The sequence below is a fragment of the Sceloporus undulatus genome, chromosome 4 (assembly GCF_019175285.1).
Source record: "Sceloporus undulatus isolate JIND9_A2432 ecotype Alabama chromosome 4, SceUnd_v1.1, whole genome shotgun sequence".
Lineage (NCBI taxonomy): Eukaryota > Metazoa > Chordata > Lepidosauria > Squamata > Phrynosomatidae > Sceloporus > Sceloporus undulatus.
The window spans coordinates 136,275,146-136,296,150 of NC_056525.1; the positions used below are offsets into that span (position 1 = coordinate 136,275,146).

General features: G+C 42.1%; 1 protein-coding gene across 2 annotated transcripts in view; it reads right to left on the reverse strand.

The window, feature by feature from the left end:
- Positions 1 to 2,042: 2,042 nt before the first annotated feature.
- The window catches only part of SLC4A9 (solute carrier family 4 member 9), a 55,823-nt gene continuing 36,860 nt past the window's right edge, over positions 2,043 to 21,005 (reverse strand). Inside the window, exons 15-22 of one of the 2 annotated variants that reach the window (XM_042465439.1) lie at positions 13,673 to 13,831; positions 10,276 to 10,454; positions 9,531 to 9,603; positions 8,871 to 8,939; positions 7,675 to 7,848; positions 6,350 to 6,505; positions 5,018 to 5,122; positions 2,043 to 4,860 (exon numbers count right to left, since the gene is read on the reverse strand). In XM_042465439.1, the coding sequence (XP_042321373.1) occupies positions 5,069 to 5,122; positions 6,350 to 6,505; positions 7,675 to 7,848; positions 8,871 to 8,939; positions 9,531 to 9,603; positions 10,276 to 10,454; positions 13,673 to 13,831 (864 nt within the window). In that variant the 3' untranslated portion in view covers positions 2,043 to 4,860; positions 5,018 to 5,068. Of the gene's footprint in view, positions 4,864 to 5,017; positions 5,123 to 6,349; positions 6,506 to 7,674; positions 7,849 to 8,870; positions 8,940 to 9,530; positions 9,604 to 10,275; positions 10,455 to 13,672; positions 13,832 to 21,005 lie in introns of both variants that reach the window. The other variant, XM_042465438.1, reaches the window with a different exon arrangement.

The following is a 21,005-nucleotide window of genomic DNA, read 5'->3' on the forward strand; positions in this document are numbered from 1 at the left end:
TGTTTTGGCCCTTAGTTTCACTTTTTCACTTGAAAGTACTTTGTCTATGGAGACTGCACTTAACATATTTATGATGCAAACTGTACTCCCTGGAGCATAATCACCAACTGAGCAGGGCTTTCTCAATTCCTGTTCAGCATGGGCCATCAAAGTTCCTTCAGTAACAATGTAAACCTTTATTTGGAGAATCTTCTCTTTGGCCAACCTTAATGAATCTTCTTGTTTAGCTTTGCAATGCTGAATGTTGTAATTTTCAGGACACACGTCTCCATCAGACAGCTCTCCAGCACACTCCTGAGCTGGGTTACTATCCGTTTCTGCCCATGTAGAATCCTTTCACAGCTTTAGATAATAATCATGCATAGCTAGGATCAGCGTGAAAATTATGCCACTAATGGTTGACCATCATGGTCAGAGTCTGAATAAACTGTATATTTAATATACCAGACATGATAACTTTATTTAAAGTTATACATAATACATGTAATTATCTTAAAGTAACAAGTGATTGAATCAGTAAATATCGCATCTTCTCAATTTTTCTTTCTATTTTGAAAAAAAGCAGGAGGGATTTTTACATGGCCACAAAATTTACAAAACATTTACATGTCTAATTACACCAATTAAAAAAAAATTAAAATAATCTCTTTTTAGTCATGTCATTTTAGGAATGTAGTTTCCCCCCCTTAAGCTCTAAATTTAAGCTAAAGCACTAATAGTTTGAGACATGTTTACAAGTTCTATTTAAATTTAACCTGAATTAAATTATTTAAAAAGATTCAAAGAAAATAGAAGGCTGTTCGGATGAATTATTCTTCTGCTCATAGGACTATGTCACATTCACTAGTGTAGACAGAACATAACACCTACATGGGCTCAAACTATATATTATCTAATCATTCATTATGTTTATCCAGACTATTTGAATTATCTTTGCAGTCACTCCCATCACCATGGAGAGGTAATCCCATTTTGGGATCAAATGGGTTCCAGAGCAGATCAAAGCTAAACTCTTTCTAGAAGCCAAAATAACTGAATGGAGGCTATTTTACTTTGGATCCATTATAAGATGACTTATTAGAAAAGAAAATAACACTCAGTGAAATTAAAGGCAGTAGGAAACGAGGAAGACAGCATTACAGGTGGATAGACTCAATCAAATGACTTAGGCAGGGCTGTTGATGGCAGATTATTGTGGAGACTTTTCCTTCATTTGGTCACCATAAATCACAGCCCACTTGATGGCAACAACAGAGTCACTGTGCAACTGCATGCAATCTGCATATACACTCATCCTTCCACATTTACTGGGGTTAGGGACACAGGATCCCTGTAAATGTGGAAAAACCACATATAACGAAAACATTATGTTTTTACCTGAGAGAACACCTCCCTGGGAATCTCCAGTGCAACTCTGTGATCAACATCTGCCAGACATTGACCATAGAATTGGGCTGGAGGAGCTACAAGAGTGATTTTTGGTTAAAGTTGACCATAGAGTTGCACTGGAGGATCCAGATATTCCTAGGGACAACATATTAATAAAATCCGTGAATAATCAAATCCGCAAAACTCAAAGCCTCAAATATGGAGGGACAAGTATAATTGGGGGGGACGCATGGGCAATTAAGGTTTGAACCTCCACAACCTGTACATGTTAATCCTGATCCAGAATGGGTCTCCAAATGCTTTCTTGGTGTAAAACAAAAAGGTGAGGCTTACCTACATGGTACATATGTAGTACAGTATGTAGTTTAGTCCAGTTTTCTTATTGCCTCATTTCTGACTTATAGTGACCCTAAGATGAACATAGCATGGGGGTTTCTTGGCAAGATTTGTTCAGAGGAGGTTTACTTTTGCCTTCCTTTGAGGCTGAGAGAGTGTGGCTTACCCAAGATCACTCAGTAGGTTTCCATGGCTCAGAAAGATTTTGAACCCTGGTCTCCAGAGTCATAGTCCAATGCTCAAACCACCATGCTAGCTAAGGAGACCTTAATGACTATATATAGAATTGAATAAATAAATGAATGCAACAACAGTACTCATTTTGGAATATTTTATTTAGCACAGGAAATAGAGGAATGTCAACAGTTTGCTAAATAAGTGATACCTTGATTAGGAGAAAAGCATTTCGGATACATAAACTAAAATTTATGTCCCCTTTGGACTTAAATGACAAACTGGGGTTGCCTTTCTATAAGTTTTTGAGTATTTTTGTGCCTTGATATCAGAGTGTGTCCCTTTTGGTTTTCCAGAATCATATCAAATAAATAGATACAAATTCTAGTTCTTTCTCATTAAATGACCACATTGACATACGTAAAAAGTATCTTGTTTCTTTAATTGTAGAAAAAAGAATGCACTAGTCTTATTTCTCTTTTAAATTGCTTTTTTGTTGTTGCTGTGTTAAATTTTGTGTCTAAACTATGAGCATTTGCTGCTTACTTTGATTCCTACACACTCTACGCATTGTCTTTCTTCAGCATTTCTTGCTTGACCTCTATTGGGTACTTAATGTATATATAGTGATCTGCTCACTCATTTTCTTTGAAGTTGCCTCATTTGGTCCAAAAAAATAGGTTATAACAGCATTTTTTTTGGTGAGAATGGGAATATTACTGCCTGAAAAGAGCAGCCTGTTTTCAACTATTTTCTTTTAATTTTGAATATGAATTTTGTTTATGTGGAAGAATCAAATTTGGTTGTGGTTTATTCAAGCCCATCTCCGCCTTGCCTTCTGAAGAAATACAGAAGCAACAACATATTCCAGAATTGTAAAAATCCTGGAAAACTGGGCTTTTAGTTTGATAAATTGGATGTTCTTTTTGAAAACTGGACTCTGTCTGAACCGTTTGTATTACATATTATGTTAAATACAGGATCCAGATATTGTTAAACTTACCTTTATTGATTATGTTTATGTTTTGCATCCTGTAATCTGAATATATGTGTTTGATTATTCATTATTTTTTTTCTGAATTTGAGTTTATGCCTTTTTATTCCGTAAAGAAATTCTGCAGTAATTTGCACCTTGTGACTTTCCATGGTTGCATAGTAATGTTAGGAAAGTATATAGAGCAGAAGGTAGAGAAAGAGAGAGACTGCCTATGCTTTAGAGGAGGGCCTATGTAAAATTTTGTGGAACATTTTAGTTAGATTTCCATCTTTACGCTGGACCTATCATGCGTCGGTCATATTCCACAGAACAATCTGCCTCCTTCCTGTGAAACAACTCACACGAAACAGCTTGGAATTCTGTCTGCAAATTAGAAAAGCACACTTACTAATCCTTGTCTCATACACAGTGATGACAATTCATATGCTGCACCTCCTCTCATATCCAAATTCTAAACAAAGGACACACTTTTGGGGCTTTTAACATATTTTGCAAATTGTGAGGATGAATCAAAATATTTTTTATGAAATCAAAATACATCTGAGTTGTACAGAGATGTTTGCAATTCAATGTGGGCAGAGCAGACCTCACTCTTATCCTGGAGAGCCCTGAAGGTCTCTGCTAGGTTCATGCTGGCAGGACAGAACTGAAGGAAGAGTGGCATTTTTCTTCTTTCACCTTCCACAGATGTATTTATTCCCTTTTTACACATTTCTTACAATAGCTTCAGGGCTGACATGGGTTCCCAGCCAGTATAACGGCATGTTTATAGGGTCTTTGCATCCTAACCCTCTCCCAGACAGCACCCCCATTTGTTCACAATGTCCTCCCTTTCCCTCCTATTTGATGTTGGACTGATAAGGGCTACTGATGTTCCTGCAGGAACTAGGTGAAAGGATCTGAGGTCAGCTCTTCCGAGGGTGGATCTCTCTCTCTCAGCCCCCAGCAGGGGAAACCCAATATATCTGAAAGCCTCAAGAATACCAATCCAGGGATCATAGGACTGTGTTGAATAAAAGCAGGTAAAATGGATGTGTACAGAAATAGACTAGATAATATTTAATAAAATGTTTGACTTCCTGCTCATTGTGTTTGTAAGTGAGAGGAAGGAGGTGAACAGCAGCAAGGAGAGGTAAGGTGCTTTTAACAAAGAGGAAACTTCCTATAAATAATGCATATCTGCTGGTAGTAAAGTTAAAGACATCCATTAATGAGAACTGTGGATTCTAACAGGATCCTGACGACTTACAATAACAAAATATAGGGACAGAATCAATAAGGAACAATTCTAAATTAACACAAAACAGTGCAAGAGTCAAAAGGTGCACACTGATGTAGAAGTACAGTTCAGATAAGTGGGGCTTAGTCTTGAGGATGGATGTTTAGCGATCCAGTTTCAATTACTGCAAAGCAGCTTTGCACAAAATATCTGCAAACTCCAGAAAGTTCCCATTAATCTGTAGCAGAATTAGATAAGAAGTACATCAGTGCTTTACAGTCAAACTGAATTACTGCAACACCAGAAAACATCGATGGCAGAAGATGAGTATTGAGTAGCATCAGGGCGGAAGTGGTGGAGATGATGAATGACAAGCAGCCCATGGGGCCATTCTGGTTCTGTCTCATCTGTTCCTGTGCTTCTGCTATAGTGCAAGGAAGGGATGGTGCTCAGTCCATTCATGATGGTGACAGCAGAATCAGAGTTTTGATGAGGAGCTCCAATGCAGGATGGCAGTGAGAGGGCACTCTATCCTCTGTTTCTGCCCTTAGCCCTACTTTACAGTATCTGCAGTACCGAGCGAAGATGGAACCTGCATGTCTTACCACCTCACTCTGGAAACAGCAACAGCAGTTGCCACTGGAGGGTGTGTAGGGTCCTGGAGTGTGCTTCCAGGCAAGGGCTCCCAGCACTACCAGTCGAGAGGCAATATACAGCCATTCTGTCTTGTCCCTTCTCAGCCGATCTACTGTGGAAAGAAATAAGATGAGAAATGCAGGTTGCAATGGAAAGTGAAATCACTTTGCTCCAGTTTTGTGGCTAGGCCAATCCTCTCTGTAGTCCCTAACTGACTGCCGGGTTGGGGGGGGGGGGCGGTCTGAGATGGAGACAGAAAGACTTACATATTAGACATATTTATTTTTTGCCTGGTCCACTGGTGAATATCAATTCCTCTAGTTCACAGAGATGTTGATTTCTGGTCCTTTTTCTTGGTACATTAGTTCAGACTGAAAAAAAAAAGCCATAGGTCAAAAAAGAAGTTAATTAAATGACAGTAAATACAGCACACACTTGATCAGGCTTTGGGTTTATTTTCCCCTGTCCTTAAAGTGCCACTTTAAAAAGGACAAAGCAACAGGAGACACAGTGGACAAAGGGGACCAAGGGTCAAATTCTCAGATAGGTTAGGGGTGTTCCAAGTCTTCTTGCCTATCCTCATCTCTTGATGTTTCTGTGAGCCTTCAAGTAATTTCTAACTTATGGTGACCTTAAGACAACCCTATTAGAGAGTTTTCTCGGCAAGATTTGTTCAGAGGGAGTTTGGCCTTGCCCTCATCTGAGACAGTATAACTTACTGAAGGCCACCCAGTGGGTTTCATGGCTTAGCAGGAATTTGGACCCTGGTCTTCCAGAGTTCTATTACAATTCTCAAACTGCAACACCAAGTTGGATAGAGAATGGGATCCAGGTGACACTCTAGAATTTCAAAGCAATGTTGGCTTTCAGTGAACTGCTGAGTAAAACTAAAGAGTGAAAGAGCATTGTTTCCTGTGGCTGGAAAAGATCAGCCCCATCGACAAACCAAGTCCCCTAAGGGTCAAAGCTGATCCACGTTTATGTGCAAATCCTGCACATGTATAGCTTACTTCTGCCACCTAGTCCTCTCAGAGAATTTGCGCTCAAATCTTGTGACAGTATAGCTTTCAAGTCCTTTGTTCAATGATTTATAAGGTAATAGACTCTGGGACCACTGGAATCTCATTTGAGAAGATGGCAAAATGAACTAGCAGTGCAAGGCAAAATATAAAAGGAACTCTCATTCTCACAGTCCTCAAAAGCATTACATGAGGGTGCAAGGTAAGATATCTTTCTCTGGCAGGTGATGTGTTTCTGCAGTTTGATGCTTACCAAGTCTACCTAAGTCACAATATCAAACCCAAGACCTTTGCAATGTGGCATTAATTCACAGATGAAATGCCAGAAAATTACTCTGCTCCTTCACTGTCCATCCTCCTCCCAAGGGATCTTCTCAGAAAGGGACTAGTATTCATGAATTGCTTTAAACCAGCAGCAAGGAGATTAAGCCAGTCCTTCCTTGCATACAGTCAAGTTACATTTCTTCCTTCTTTGCTAACTTACATTGACATATTGAGGTTGGGGGTGGGGAGAGCATGCAATTTTTACCCAGTGCAGCCCCCTCCCCAGTCTTCACTGTCCCCCAGAATCATGCTCACATCCTCGCTGTCACTGTCATCCTGATCTTGTTTCCTTTTCAGCTTTTCCTCTTCCTCTTTTCTCTCCTTCTCTGGCATAATATCATCCAACCATGCCAGGTAATGTCGCGGGAAGATGTATTCCATCACTTTCCGAACACCCACCAGAGCCAGCAGCTTGTGAGCCAAAACAAAATTACACAAAATTAGGAAGAAAAGCAGGAGGATTAATAATTTACATAATGTTTCCAAAGGATTAGTTTGTTTCAAGAAAATGAACAGGACAAACTGAGACAAACAGAGGGGAAAGGAAAAAATCCTTAAAAAATTACACCTCCCTCTTCAAAGGCACAGAGAGGGAGGCCTATATTTGCTGTAGGATGTACATCCCTGCCCCTTTCTTAGTTACTCATCGGCAGCAACAGACTGCACCATAGAAATACAAATCCAGGGATCTGACCATGTACCATGCTAGACCTTGTTGCCCTAGATTTTAGAACCTCTCAGTCTTAGCACATAAATTCAAATTAAAAAGGGATGCCAATCAAATAAAGACTGAACAGTTCCAAGTTGGACTATTGCAACGCACTCTTTGTAACCATCTAAAAGCTGCAACAAATGCAGAATGCTACAGCGCAAGTGCTGACAGGACAAAGGAGAAGTGACCATGTTAGGCATGTTTTGAAATCTCTGCACTGGGTACCAGTGAGCCATCTGACTCAATTCAACATGTTAATGCTATAACGTTTTTTCCCCTTCCTGAAACAAGTTCACTGGCTACCACTCCGTTTCCCAGTACAATTCAAAGTGCTGGTTTTGACCTATAAAGCCCTATACAGACTATTTGTAAGCTCATATCTCCCCATATGGCCAGCTTCTTACAATCTTTGGGTGAGGATTTCTTCTCCGTCCCACCACTCTTCCAGGCTTGGTTAGTTGGGACACCAGGGAGACCCTTCTTGTTGGCTCTTCCTAGGCTTTGGAACTCCCTTCCATGAGAGGTTTAAGTTGACTCTTCCCTGATGCCTTTTCAGCAACAGGCAAAGACGTTTTTGTTTAAACAAGCCTTTAGTCTTGGCTAACCAGGGTGGAGTGATGTATAATTGAGTGTGCTGTTTTAATATTCATTGCGCATTTTAAGTCTTTTATTTGTTTCAAATTTTAATGTTTTAAAAATAGTGTTTTAATTAAATGTGCTATTCAATGCTTTTTTAAGCATTTGCATTTTATATTGTTTTAACAGCTCCGGTTTAATTTATACTATAAGCCTTTTTGAATCTCATTCAGGAAAAAGCAGCATATAAATAAAATAAAATAAAATAATAAATACCCCCTAAAAATCTTACCATTAATGGAAAAATAATGGCAGCTGCAGTTGACTTAATGATCCATAGGACAGCTAGGCAAAGGGCCTGAATGAAGGTGAAGAGATGGACTTGACGGAGTGGAACATGGCGGAGGTAAATGAAGTCAGGCTGATGTTTAGCAGGCATCAGCAGGAGCTGGAGTCTGTCTGTGAACTGGAATATGTGAGAACAAGAGACAAACAGAAAACCCTTTTGTAGGCACTGAATATTCCATGTGGGAACTTCTAGAGGGGAACAAACTGTCACCATGGCTGGAATCCAATGGCTTAGTCCCACCTAAAGCAGACCCACTGAAGAAAGTGTTTGCTGTTGAGTCATCTTGTGGGTAAAACCCATTGATTCAATAGGTCTACTCTCATTAAAACCAACAATAGGATTAAGGTCAAGTACACTGCTTTTTATTAAAGTAAGAAAATTCACGGTGCTGGAGTGGCTGCTGAAAATGTTAATTATTCGATGTGAAACAGGTGTGCCTTCCAATAGAAATATACTGCAGTGTAGTGACTAAGAGTGAGCTGGAAGTGCCTGGGTCAGGTCTTGACAGAGCCAAAAGTTCACTTGTTAGCGACATTAGGTAAACCACTGGTCACCAAATCACAGCCCTTCCATGTGCATTGTGGATAACACTACTGGTTTACACCATTAGGCTGTTGTAAAGATTACTGAGATAATGTATATGAAGTTCTTCAAAATTATGATTTTATTTTCAAGCAACACTCATTTTAAGGGCACAGTTACAGTGATTTTAATGTGTCTGTGAGGAAAGACAAAAATGATGTAAGGAGAAAGCTCACAGTCAATTCCTTCACTGTGTGTTGACCTCCTCCCAGCTGACGTTACAGATATGAATGCAAGTTAATCAAACGTTGGATCAAGCATGTCTTTCTCCTCTTCTCATGCTTCAGATGGGCTACTGCCCCCCTCCTTTTTTATTTTTGAAATCACCATGTATGCTTTTCTTTTTTGCCTTGTTTACGAACAACACTTTAAAAAGGAGCCTATAGAGAGAGAGACTACAAGGTTTTCCTTGTAGACACCTCCAGTGTTGGCATTGTGTCTCATTTTACACTGTACAATGGGGTCACTCCAATGATGGAGCTAGAGATCAGCAAAACTCAGAATACCTCCTTCTCACACAATCCAAAAGATGCTTTTTTTAAATCCTTTTTACTTACCTGAATACTGCTGAGTGCAGCCACACCCATGTAGAGGAAAATGCCATATAGCACAGGCATTGGGATAAACTGAAAAATCAGATCCAAAGCACAAGCATTACACAATTACACTGGGCTTTCATTAAAAACTATGTTCTATAAAACTTTACTATTCAAGTCAGCTTTAGGTTGGTTAAGTGCAAAAAGAGGACAGGACTCTTGTGCCTTTAATAAGAGTAAATTTTAGCAATGGTAGCAATGGTTGCTTTTCCTCAGCAACAGGAGCCATTTTTCAAACAGTACTAAGTCTGCAGCTGCAATAACTGATCTAGGAGAGGTTGAATGTTCTTGACTGTTTTATGAGCAGAACAAGCCCAAAGGCTGTTTCCTATCCTGTTCTAGTTCTCTCTAGAAGTATATTATGCAGAATTTCTGGTATTCCAAGTTTAGCCAAGCCATGGGAGTATTCAACACAGAAAAATAATCTGGAACTTCAAATGAAGTCACAATAATGAGAAAAAGGGCAGCAGTGTATCTATTAAATAATTTGTAGATTACAATGATTTGATTTCAAAATGTTAAAGGATTCTGTCAAGGATTCAGTGATCTCTCCAGACACTAGCTAGCACTAATATTCATTCAGGTTTTTGCTCAAGTAGAAATACTAAATTATTTTGTTACCTTGAGTACTGGTGCCAAAAACACAGATAATCCTGTGAGAATGAAGACCATCAGTCCTGTCACTCTCTGCTCCCTGAAAGGAAGAAAGCTTTTGGAATTAGGCCTTTATATTTCAGAATGCAAGCATCACACCAGTGACATTTACACTGTATACTTCTAGTCAAAAACAGAATGGACACCACTCGTGCATCTTTTCTTATAAACCAAGAACTGTTTAGCACAAAGTTGCCCAGAGGGCCTTCTCCACCGCTGCTCCGAAGCTATGGAATGACCTGCCAGAGGAGATCCGCCACATTTGTACTCTTACAGCCTTTAAGAAGGCTCTTAAGACGGACTTCTTCCGGCAGGCCTTCCCTACCTAGTTCCTCTCCCTGTTTACTGTGACTTATGTCACTCTGTCCACCAATTCTTCTCTTAAATTTAAAGAGAAGAATTAAATTAAAATGAATTAAAATAAAATTCTTGCTTCAAGAAGAAGAACCCTCCCTCTGTACCTACTGTCATCATCATACCTGGGAGGGAGTGAAAAAGACAGGCCCAATTCCATCAGGTCTAACTGTGTATTCTGTAACTCATGTCACTCTCTTTTATTGTATTGTATTGTACTGTATTGTATTGTATTTATTTTTTGTATTTTATTTGATTGTATTCTCTGTATTTTTATTGCTGTAACCCGCCTGGATCAAGGATAACAAAAATCCATATTTAGGTTACCCAAAAGGAGTCACCTGCTGCCTCACATTACCTGATTCCAAGAAACTTTGGTTGCTCCCCTGGAGCACAAGTGGTGCTCTCTTTCTTAAGGCTGTCCATATGGGCCAGAGAGATGACTGTGGCCGACACATACCAGGGCAAGCCCATGACAGAAGTAAGGATCATCAGAAGGGAAACACAGAAGAAATCCAGGTGAAATCCTGCCCCCTTCTGCAACAGAACAACCATCTTAGTTATATGTATATCCCATCCCTGCTCCAATTAGCTCAAGACAACATATACAGATCTACTCCTCCCCATTTTATCCTCATAACATCCTTGTGAACTAGGTCAGGCTGAGAGAGAAAAATCAGTCCAAAGTCACCCGGTGAGTTTAATGACTCATTGAGGATAAGAACCTAAATCTCCCATGTCTTAATCCCAAACTCTTAACTATGCTATAAAATTTTGCTTTTAGTGTCTAAAACATGTGTTCTATTGGTGTGGCTGCTCATCTATATTGGGCCTGTTAGTCCACTTGTTCTACCACTGATCTGAGAGAAACTGGTTCAGTCCTCATGTGACCTGAGATATTACATGTCTTGATCAACTGAACTTAACATTTGTTTCTCACTGGAACAGGAGGAAGAGGAGGAGGTAGTGGCCTGGCCAGGTAAACCCAAACTAGGGTGAGAGGCCAAACATCAGAGAAATACCAGTCACTCCCACATATAATCCAACCAGAGGAACCAGTTCCATCTTACACAGTGCAGCATGGATATCTTCTAGCACGTTACACCATAGAATGCTTGGGGAAAGTAACTGATAAACTCTCTATTGCAGAGAATGTGGAAAATGCTTAATTGGTATTGCTAGTTGTCTTAAGTAGTACAAACTTCTGTGGGAGGAGTAGATGGGAAAGAGACTGAACTTCCCGGGAGGTTGGATCAGATGTACTAACTGCTTCAGGAGTGGGTAGGATTTTCAGGGGAGCAACACAACTGGCCTTCAAATTTATGTCATGTTTTGCACGTGCCCAGTCTTGCTTTAAAAAGGCAAGGGGTACATTCTTCCTCTGCAGCAGAGAAGTATCACATTTTGCCTCTACAGAAGTCTCTTTGCAAAAACTGTAACATTTAAATGTCTGAGAATTTAAATTTATTTGTTCTGAAGTAATTTTTAAAGCATTAAGGATATAAAGGTACTTTTAAAAGACGCTGAAATATGCTGTTCTTGGAAGGTTCCATTGTTTAAGTGCTCTATATGGGTACAGGTACCACTCAGTCTTCTGCTCTCCCATACCTCTCTGTAGAACATCCTCTGCTCATTTTGCAAACCCCCACACTTTGAATATTAGCTTCATCAGAAATTGGAAACATTACTCCCCCCCACAACACCCAGAATATCCATTGGCCAATGGCCATGCTAGATTGGGTATTCCGCAAGTTCTAGTCCAAAACGTATCCTTTCCCATCACTGAGGTTTAAGAAAAAGCATACACCCAGAAAGAGAGAGAGAGAGTTAATACCAATGGGAGTAACTAAACAGGCAAAAGAGTATTAATTCATATGAATAAAATATAATTAGCATACTACATGTTAAATAACAAGAAATAATAGTGTGGGAAACAAAAGAAGGTTAAAGGTATAGGTAATTATACCAAATATGTCAAACTGCATTCCATCCTTATAAACCTGAATATTCTATAGCTTAAAACAAGACAGTGAGTGCATTAAAGCTGCACCTCTTTGTGCCAACATCTAAAAGAAAACAACACTGGCAAGAACCAAAAGTTCAAAAAATATGAATGAAGCATACAGCATAACATTTAGAATACAAATTATGAGTTATATGTATTCCTACAAAAGGTAAAGGTAAAGGTTTCCCCTTTGACAAATTTATCTTATCTTGTCTGACTGTACAGAGACCATTAAAAAAGGGATAAAAATTTGCTAAGGAAAAAATATTAGATGAGGAGTGATAATAAAGTTCAATAAACCACAGAGACATCTGCCAGTGGACCTTATCACATGATGGGTTTTGCAGCTCCATCCGAAGTCTCTCCTGGTCCAACCATGTGAATTCATGTTAAAACGTGATTTATTATCACACGTGATTGCTTTCTATGGGGAGTACTTCCGAGCCAGATCCAAAGCCAATCCAAAGTGACTCCGGATTTTTGTGAATTCAGTAAAAAGCGAATTCACAAAAATTGTTTCTAAGCTCACTTCGATTTCAATCCGAATTGGTCCAGTGTGGAATGCAACTTTGCTTCGTTCCTGTTACCACCCCCCAAACCTCCAGGTGGCAAATTTCCCATGATGCAGTGCTGCAATTTTGCTCCATTTGCTTCCTGCACGGAGGCTGCATAATATTTCTTTAATAATAATAATAATAATAATAATAATTAATAATTTCTTTCCTGCCTCTCCTCAAGGCTCAAGGCAGGGTACCCAAGGAGAACAAGGCACTGCAAAATAATATTAATAATAATAATAATAATAATAATAATAATTGTATTATTTGGGAGGTATATTATATTATTATTATATTATTATTATATATTATTATTATATTATTTTGCAGTGCCTTGTTCTCCTTTGGGTACCCTGCCTCAAGCTTGAGGTGAATGGCAGGAGGATAGATGTAGAGTGTGGCTTGAAATGGATGGGGGCTCTGACATGGAGGATCCTTCTTAGATTTGGCTGCCAGGGATGGGAAAATAGAAGGGAGGAAGAAATGTGAAGCCATCATTCACATGAGGCTAGCATTCACAAGAAAATGCAACCAGAATTTGCCCCTTTTTCACCCCGAAGTGCAAAGGTTCACATGTGTTCAGAGCCCCACTGAACATGCGCAAGGGTCCCAATTTTGAATTGGTGAATCAGCATGGTATGTAACTGGTGTGATAATTTATTTTGTACTTGCTTCGCTTTGCCCTAGGAATGACCACAATTTCACTCTTCATGTGTGATATTCATCATGTGAATTGCTTGGATTTGAATTGACTCTGCTTCCCTTTCTCTTCGGAATGGCTTTCAATTGGATTCCAATTTCACATGTGATAAGGGCCACTGTCACAGCTTGTGTTGGGAAGTATCAGGAGTGATGAGATGCAGGATGCAGAAAATGAGATCTTGGTGCTGTATCCAGCAGAGAGAACAGGGAGACAGGCAGTGGCAAAACCTTATGTTCAATCCCTTCAGTTTCTTCCAACCTAATAATTGAAAAGCCATGCTTTGCTGGCTGCAGCTAGAATGCAGCGGTGATATTACATGCATACAACCTGTGAAGTAAACTACCAGGTACAAACTATTTTGCTTTGAAACAGAGGTTTTGGCTTAGCAGCCCTCTTATTCCTCTAAAAATCTATGTTTTCTATGCCAACATGTATTGAGAGAAGCTGTCCCTGGGCTACAGAGCTATGAATTGTCCAGCCCAGCACTGACCTGAAGCTTATATCCTTTGCGTTGAGAATCACAGCTGTTATTTGCTGATCCATGAAGATGAGGATGATGACCAAATGGCAGGCACTGATGAAGCCAAGTATATCCACCAAGGATTTGCTCCAAATGGAAACACAAACCAGCTCGCGCAGGATTTGTGGGCTGCAGAGAGATTGGTGATGGGCAAAAGTCAGCAGGTCAAGTCTAGTCAATAGAATTAGAACACTGAATTTCATTGAGCAGCTCCCCTTCTCAAAATATCTGCAAAATATATCATGATATAACCGAATGGTAGGGAAACCTCAGGCTCTATGGCCAAAGTCACCACTCCCAAACACTCAGTTTGTCCAATTCTGTGCTTCTCCATTTCCCATCTTTATGATTTCAACTTTTTTCTGTTTTCCTTGCCTTGCCTCTGCTAAAAGGTTGAAATATGTCTCCTGTAGTTACTTGCCACCAAGAGCTATACATTATGTAGGCTGGTATTTTGAGTCCCAATCTTTGGTCCTGGTCCCAACCAACATCCCTGAGAAACCAAATTTGGCTCTTGAGTGGAAATACATTCCCCAGCTTGATCTAACTAAATAGGTAGTCATGGCATGCAGGGCACAAAGATGACATTTCAATTGACCAGAAATAAAAGAAGGTTTTTGCTTCCTTATGAAATCTAAAAAATGTTTTACTAAAGCCTTTGGGGCCTTTCATCCCTCCCTCCCCAGTTTATCCACATGGTTTTAAACTGTTTCAGCCGTTTTCTAACTGATATTTTAGGTACATTCTTAGTCTGTTTAAATTATGTTTTTTGGCCAGAAAATAAATATTTTAATAAATCAATAATTGATACTGATTAGGACTATAACATTTTCAAAAAACCAAATGTTTTCTAAATGTATTTTATACAAACTGTGTACATGAATAAATACACTTATTGCAAAGAAATATAAAAGCACTTATATTTAAAGATTTCAAAACTATATACAATTATAATAAATATACAGTACTAAAAAACCTTAAAATCAATACACATATCAACACAAACCAGAGAGAAGATGGAATAATAATAATAAATAAATTATATTTCCTGCTCTCCCTGTGGATCAAGGTGGGATTACAAGCTAATACTGTAAACACATACAAAGTGCACTCAATAAAATACAACAACAATAATAATTAATATACAATTAAAATTAACTCTATCACAATACAAAATTTAACAATAAGATTGCCAGTAATCATCGTCAAGAGGTGAAGTATTAAATGGGTGGATAGCCTATATATAATGAAATGGATAGGCCTGCCAGAAGAGATCTGTCTAGATGCCTTCTTAAAAGCATCCAAGGTGGGTGATAAGACAGATCACGTCCGCAGGCCGTTCCAGTTTTGGAGCAGCAGCAGTAAAAGTTATTTGGGAAGTTGCTACCAGTCTGATGTTTGTGGTTTGCTAAATTCTTCCCAGATGTTCTGAGAGTGTGGGGCAGATTGTGTAGGGAGAGGCGTTCCTGCAAGTAACTTGGTCCCAAGCAATGTAGGGCTTTAACGGTAATAACCAAACACCTTGTACTGTGCTGGAAGGTAATTAGCAGCACCAATGGGAGAGATTTTAAACAGGTGTTATGTGGTTAGACCTAGATGTACCAGTGACCAACTGACTGCCATTTTTTGAACCAATTGAAAACTTCCGAACCTGGCCAAGGATAGTCCTAGTAGAGTGCATTACAGAAATCTAAACGAGAGATTACCAGTGCATGTACCACTGCTTTTAGGACCCTTACGGTCAGGTAAGGATGCAGCTCGCGTATCAAACGAAGTTGATGACAAGCACTTCTGGCCGTCGCATCTACATAGATGACAATTGTAGGGTTTGAGTCCAGGAGTACTTCCAACGCGCAAACTTTGTCCTTTAGGGGAAGTGTGACCCCATCAGGACAGGTTGACAAATTTCCCACCCCGGACTTGGAGTACCTATAGCAAGTGCCTCCATTTTCTCTGGATTCAGCTTGAGTTTGTTTTTCCCTCATCCAGCCCATTACCAACCCAAGACATGACGTTCAGAGGAGAGATGCCATCCTTAGTTACTGCAGCAGTCGGAGACATAGAGCACCATATTGGATGTCATTGGCATATAATAACACTGCACCCCATGTCTCTGAATGTTCTCCCCAGCGGCTTCATGTAAATGTTAAACAGCATGGGAGACAGATAGTGCCCTAGGAAATACCCGATTTTAAGTCCTTTTTGGGGAGTAACTGTCTCCCAGCATCCACCATCTGGAATCTACCTGAGATATAGGATCGGTAGAGCACAGTGCCTCCAATTCCCAGCTCTCTCAGGTTCCAGAAGGATACCATGGTTGATGGTTTCAAAGGCTGCTAAGATGTCCAGAGCACCAGCAGGGCCACACTTCTCCTGTCGATGCCCAGATGGAGATCATCAACTAAGGCAACCATGGCAGTCTCAACTCCGTATCTTGCCCTGAAGCCAGTTTGAAATGGAAATATATAGTAGGCTGAACTGTACCATGAAGGCTTGCCAAGATAGATGTACCGAAACCCTCACCCAACGACAAAACTAAGAGTCAACTCACCCCAATAATTGTCATAGCATGTCTGCATAACAAGCAAACATTACTATTTCATGGAATGGGTGCCATCACGCTAAATCTCCTACTCCAAACAACAGAGGGCAACTCAAGAACATGTGGCACCACCAGGTGGGCCTCTATGGGCAACCTAAGGAACACAGGATCTGACAAAAGTTAAGACAGTCTTTCTGATAACCAGGCTCCAAGTGTTTAGAGCCTATGTACCAAGATCAAATTCTTCAACCTGGCTAAAAAGCAAATCAGCAACTACTGTGATACTCACAGTCCAGCTAGACGTCCATATCAGCCTTAAGGCAACCCCATACAGAGTGCATTGCAATCATCAAGCTTGATGTACTAAACTCTGGAACATTGTAGTCAAACTATCCTAGTCAAAGATCAGCAGGAGCTGCTTAAAAGGCAATCTGAGTGACTGAGCCATTTTGGCATTAGCAACAAGAATACCTTCAAATTATACATTTGCTCCTTTTGAGGAAGTGCAATCCCATCAAGAATAAGTAACATAGGATTAGTGCACTCTGCTTTTAACTGCCTTATCTCTAATGGGATAAAGGCACATTTATTTTTAAAATGGTGATTTATCACATTTGCCCATGGGCGGGCAAATGTATCTCATTTACAGCCTGGTTGCCAGCCGGACTTATCGCACACCTTTTCAAAACCCGCCTAACACCCGGCTGCATATGGGATTCATTCACCCAACCACGGGCAAATGCGATTAGCTGTTTTAAAATAATGCACCTTTGTCCAGTCAGGGTAAGGCACATTAAAAGAGAGTGCACTAATCTCCATAGTTTCCTTATCTAAAAAGCAGTCAGATACAAGGTCTCCATCTGTCAGATCTGTCCTTGATCCTCCCTCCTCTAGTCTACCATTGTTTCCTGCATAGCCATGTCCCAATTTAGATGTGACAAGGAAACAGAAAATGTGCCATGGTATGCAGTTGAAAATGTTCTCCAAATCTCATGGTGACTTCTCTCAGCATCTTCACACAGTCCAAGATGTTAAAGTGGGGATAAGATATTATGGTGTAGCATTCTATAGCACAACTGCCAAGAAACTGAACAACAGTCTCCCAGTTGCTATTCTCCAGAACCTCAGCTCCCTCCCAACTCACTGGCCTGGTCCAGAAAGGATACCATGGCTGAAGGTCTCAAAGGCTGCAAAGAGACTCAGCAAGAGTGACAGGTTCAGCTATTCCCCATGTCCTTCTTTCAATAAAGGTCCAATAAAGGTTCATCAGGGACACTAAAAGCAGATTCAGTCCCAAAGCTAGGCCTGAATCTAGACTGATGTTGTTTGGCACTGCTGTAGAGGTTGCAACTGATTGAGGCGTGAATCAGTTTCATGCAATCCAGTCCTGCCATCCATACCCAGGTTGAGTCAGAAGACTGCTCTGAAGCTCTGCTTCAGTATCTCAGAAATCAAGCTAATTATAATGAGTCCTTCCTATCATGCCAAGGGATGCTGCTTGCATAGCATTTAATTACCATAAGCATTTCTGAAAGGCAGGCAGAGAGACACCAGATTCTGTTTACTGCAGCTGCAAGAGCATCAGAAATACAGCCAGATCTATTTGGGACACCTTCTCCTATCCGAGTCTGTATGCCTGGCTGGCCTCACCTTTTGTCAAGCCTGACATTTCACCCACATTGGCCACGTTGGCTTCTTTTCTGCCTGTTATGAGGAGAGAAGCCTTGACTTGAGCTCTTTTGCCCCTCCCTTGACAAGGAGGGAGTGCTGTCTCCAATGGAGCCTTTGCTAATCCTCCCACACCCAGGCCTGCAGCAGGGCAGCTCAAGCCTGGGCATGAGCCACCAGCTGCTTTGCTTTCCCGACTAGCAATACCATCACCGGCGGAACCATTACAGGGCTGTCTGGCTGGGTTTGGCAAAGTTAATATGGTAGCTAGGGAGCAGCAGAGGCCAAGGCACTCTGTGGGCCTCAAACATCTTTGTCTAGGGGACCACCATCGCTGCGGCTAAGGACCACTCCAGAGGCGAGGAAGAGCAAGGGTAGCAATTAGCATCCCATTTTTCTGATAAAATAAACAGGCTTCTTTGGGAGCTAAGATGTCTTAGAGCCGCTTTTTACATAACTGAAGAAATAGCAAGAGGGAATCACTTCTTTGCCTCAATGTCTGTTGGTTTTTTTAAACAGTTCAACCATGTCCCGGCTTTTCCTACGAACCCTAAGAACCCTAGGCTGGGATAGAAGCTGATATTCTTTTTCTGGTTTCCCCGACAGGCAGTACCAGATCATCCTAAAAACTGGGAATGAACCACTCAACCAGTCAAAGGTTGCAGCTGCATTTGCACTTACTTGTGAGTAAATCTCACTGAACTCAGTGGGATGTATTTCTGAGCAAATTCAATAGCACACTCATGACATACTGTATTTTCTAGGTATTACGTTGGGGATAGTGAAAGTTGTAGCCCAACACAATGATTTCCTCCAGGTATTGCACTGGGATAATGGAAGTTGTAGCTCAGCACAGTGGAAGGGCACCAAGTGGAGGAGGCAGATTATGCTATCAGAGTATGCCAAAAGCAAAAATAAATAAATAAATAAATAAATAAACAAAATAGTATATTTTAGCACTTAACACACTCGAGATTCAAATCATTATAAGAAAAAGATAAAATCCTTTAGAAGTAAAAGGACCATCTTTTTCTTATAATTATTTGAATCTGTCCCTGTCTCCCAATATAAGATGCACATCAAGCATCCACTTCAATATGCTTTGTGTCCTCTTTCTGTGCTTTCCGCCAGAATCCTTCCTCAGTGTAAAATTTATGAGGTGGCATCTGAAGTGCTAAAAAATAGACACTGTTCCGTTCCTTCTCGAGCTCCTCTGTTGCTTCAGCCTCCCTCTTATAGCTATGCTGCTACCTTGCCCCCTTTCCTCTCCTGTGTTTCAACCCATTCCACTCCCGTGCCTCCTTCCCTTGCTCCTTGCATTCTACCACTGTGCTCACTATTATTAATATATACCCGCCCCAAACACTCCCTCCAGGAAGACCACATCCAGCCTGAAGCCTGAAGCTAGACGCAGCAGCTAGCTTCCCCTCACCATTGGGACGCAAGGCAGAGGCAGCAGGCAGCAGCAGACAGCTGAGGAAAGGGGGTGTGGGCTTGGGTGAGACATTTATACCCTCCCCAAACACTCCCTCCAGGAAGAACACTCCAGCCTGAAGCCTGAAGCCAGAGCCAGCAGCTAGCTCCCCTCAACCATTGGGACTCAAGGGCAGAGGCAGAGGCAACAGCAGCAGCTGAGGGAAAGGGGGTGTGGCTTTGGGAACAAGCACCCCCACGGGATCTTCTGCGGACCTTGTGGCCACTGGCCTTGGCGTTTGGCGGCCAGTTTGGGGCGTGCGGGGGGGCACTTTAAGACCATCTGGGGGGAAGTTTGGGAGGAGCCCCGCCCAGGTGAGAGCGGCGGGGAAAAAAGCCGGGGAACGGACCCTCCCGACACGCCCCCTTCCGCCCTCCACGCCGACAACCGCACGTCGCCGCCGCTGCAGGGACTGCTTCTTGCCGGGCGGCCTCCTCCCGGTGGTATCGGAGGTGCGCATCTGCGCACCGCCCCTGGGAGTGCCGCCCACGGACTAGGAGCACCCCCACGGCTGTGTGTACTGCGCAGTTGCGCAGCGTTTGTGGTGTGGGAGGCTTGGGTTGGCCCTGGGAGCAGAGGATGACTGTAGTGGCTAACCTGCTCCTTCAGTGTGCCATAGAGGGTGGGGTGGGTGGGGGAGAGAGTGCGGGGGCCTGGGGGATGGGGAGGATAGCTTGCGGAGGGGGGGCGATCCGAGGTTGTGATGGGCAGGGAGGTAGGTGGATTGGCTGTGGCGAGAAGGTGACGAGTTGCATTGGCTCTTGGGAGAAGGGACTGCGTTCCATGGGGAAGGCGGTGGCTTACTTCGATGCATCATATCTATCTCGCCTTCCTGTCCCCCTCCCAGCCTGAAGACCTGAGGGTCACTCCAACCGTTGCCACAAACCCTGTCGCTGCTCCTGTGCAATGCCAGGTCGTTAACAATAAGACCCACATCCTCCAGGATCTACTGGATGACTCGAAGTGCGACCTGGCTTGCATTACCGAGACCTGGCTGGGCCTGAAGGGGATGCTGCTTGTGGGCTCAGGCCCTGCCAGCTGGGTTTCTCGGTGAAGGACCAGCGCAGGTAGGGGGCGGGGGGGTGTGTGGCCTGGTACATAGGAACACGTGTCCTCACCAGGAACCACATCCGACAGACCTCCTATATCGAGTGTATTTACTCGACCCTAAAGGCTCGTGACAGTCTAGGGATTCTGTTAGTGTATCGGCCACCCGTGCATTAGCGGACTCCCTTAACGAGCTGACACAGCTGGCGCTGAGCTGAGGTTGGAGACGCCCCGGCTTCTTGTCTGGGCGACTTCAACATCTCCCTCACGGCCAGCCATGTTCCATCCGGTGCGGCTCGGGATTCATGGAGACCATGGCGGCCATGGGCCTGTCCCAGCTGATACAGGGTCCCACGCATGTGCGGTAATACTCCGATTATGGTTTCTGTTCGGATGCGGAGAATCCGTGGGTGGAAATTTAATGTTTCCCCCCTGTCATGGACGATCATTTCCTGGTGAGGTGAAAATCAAGGCCTCTACCCAGATCCCCCCCGGGGGTGGTGGACCAGTTAGGATGGGTCCACCCTCGCGGCTGATGGACCGAGAGGGTTCCGAGAAAGCCTTAGAGGGGC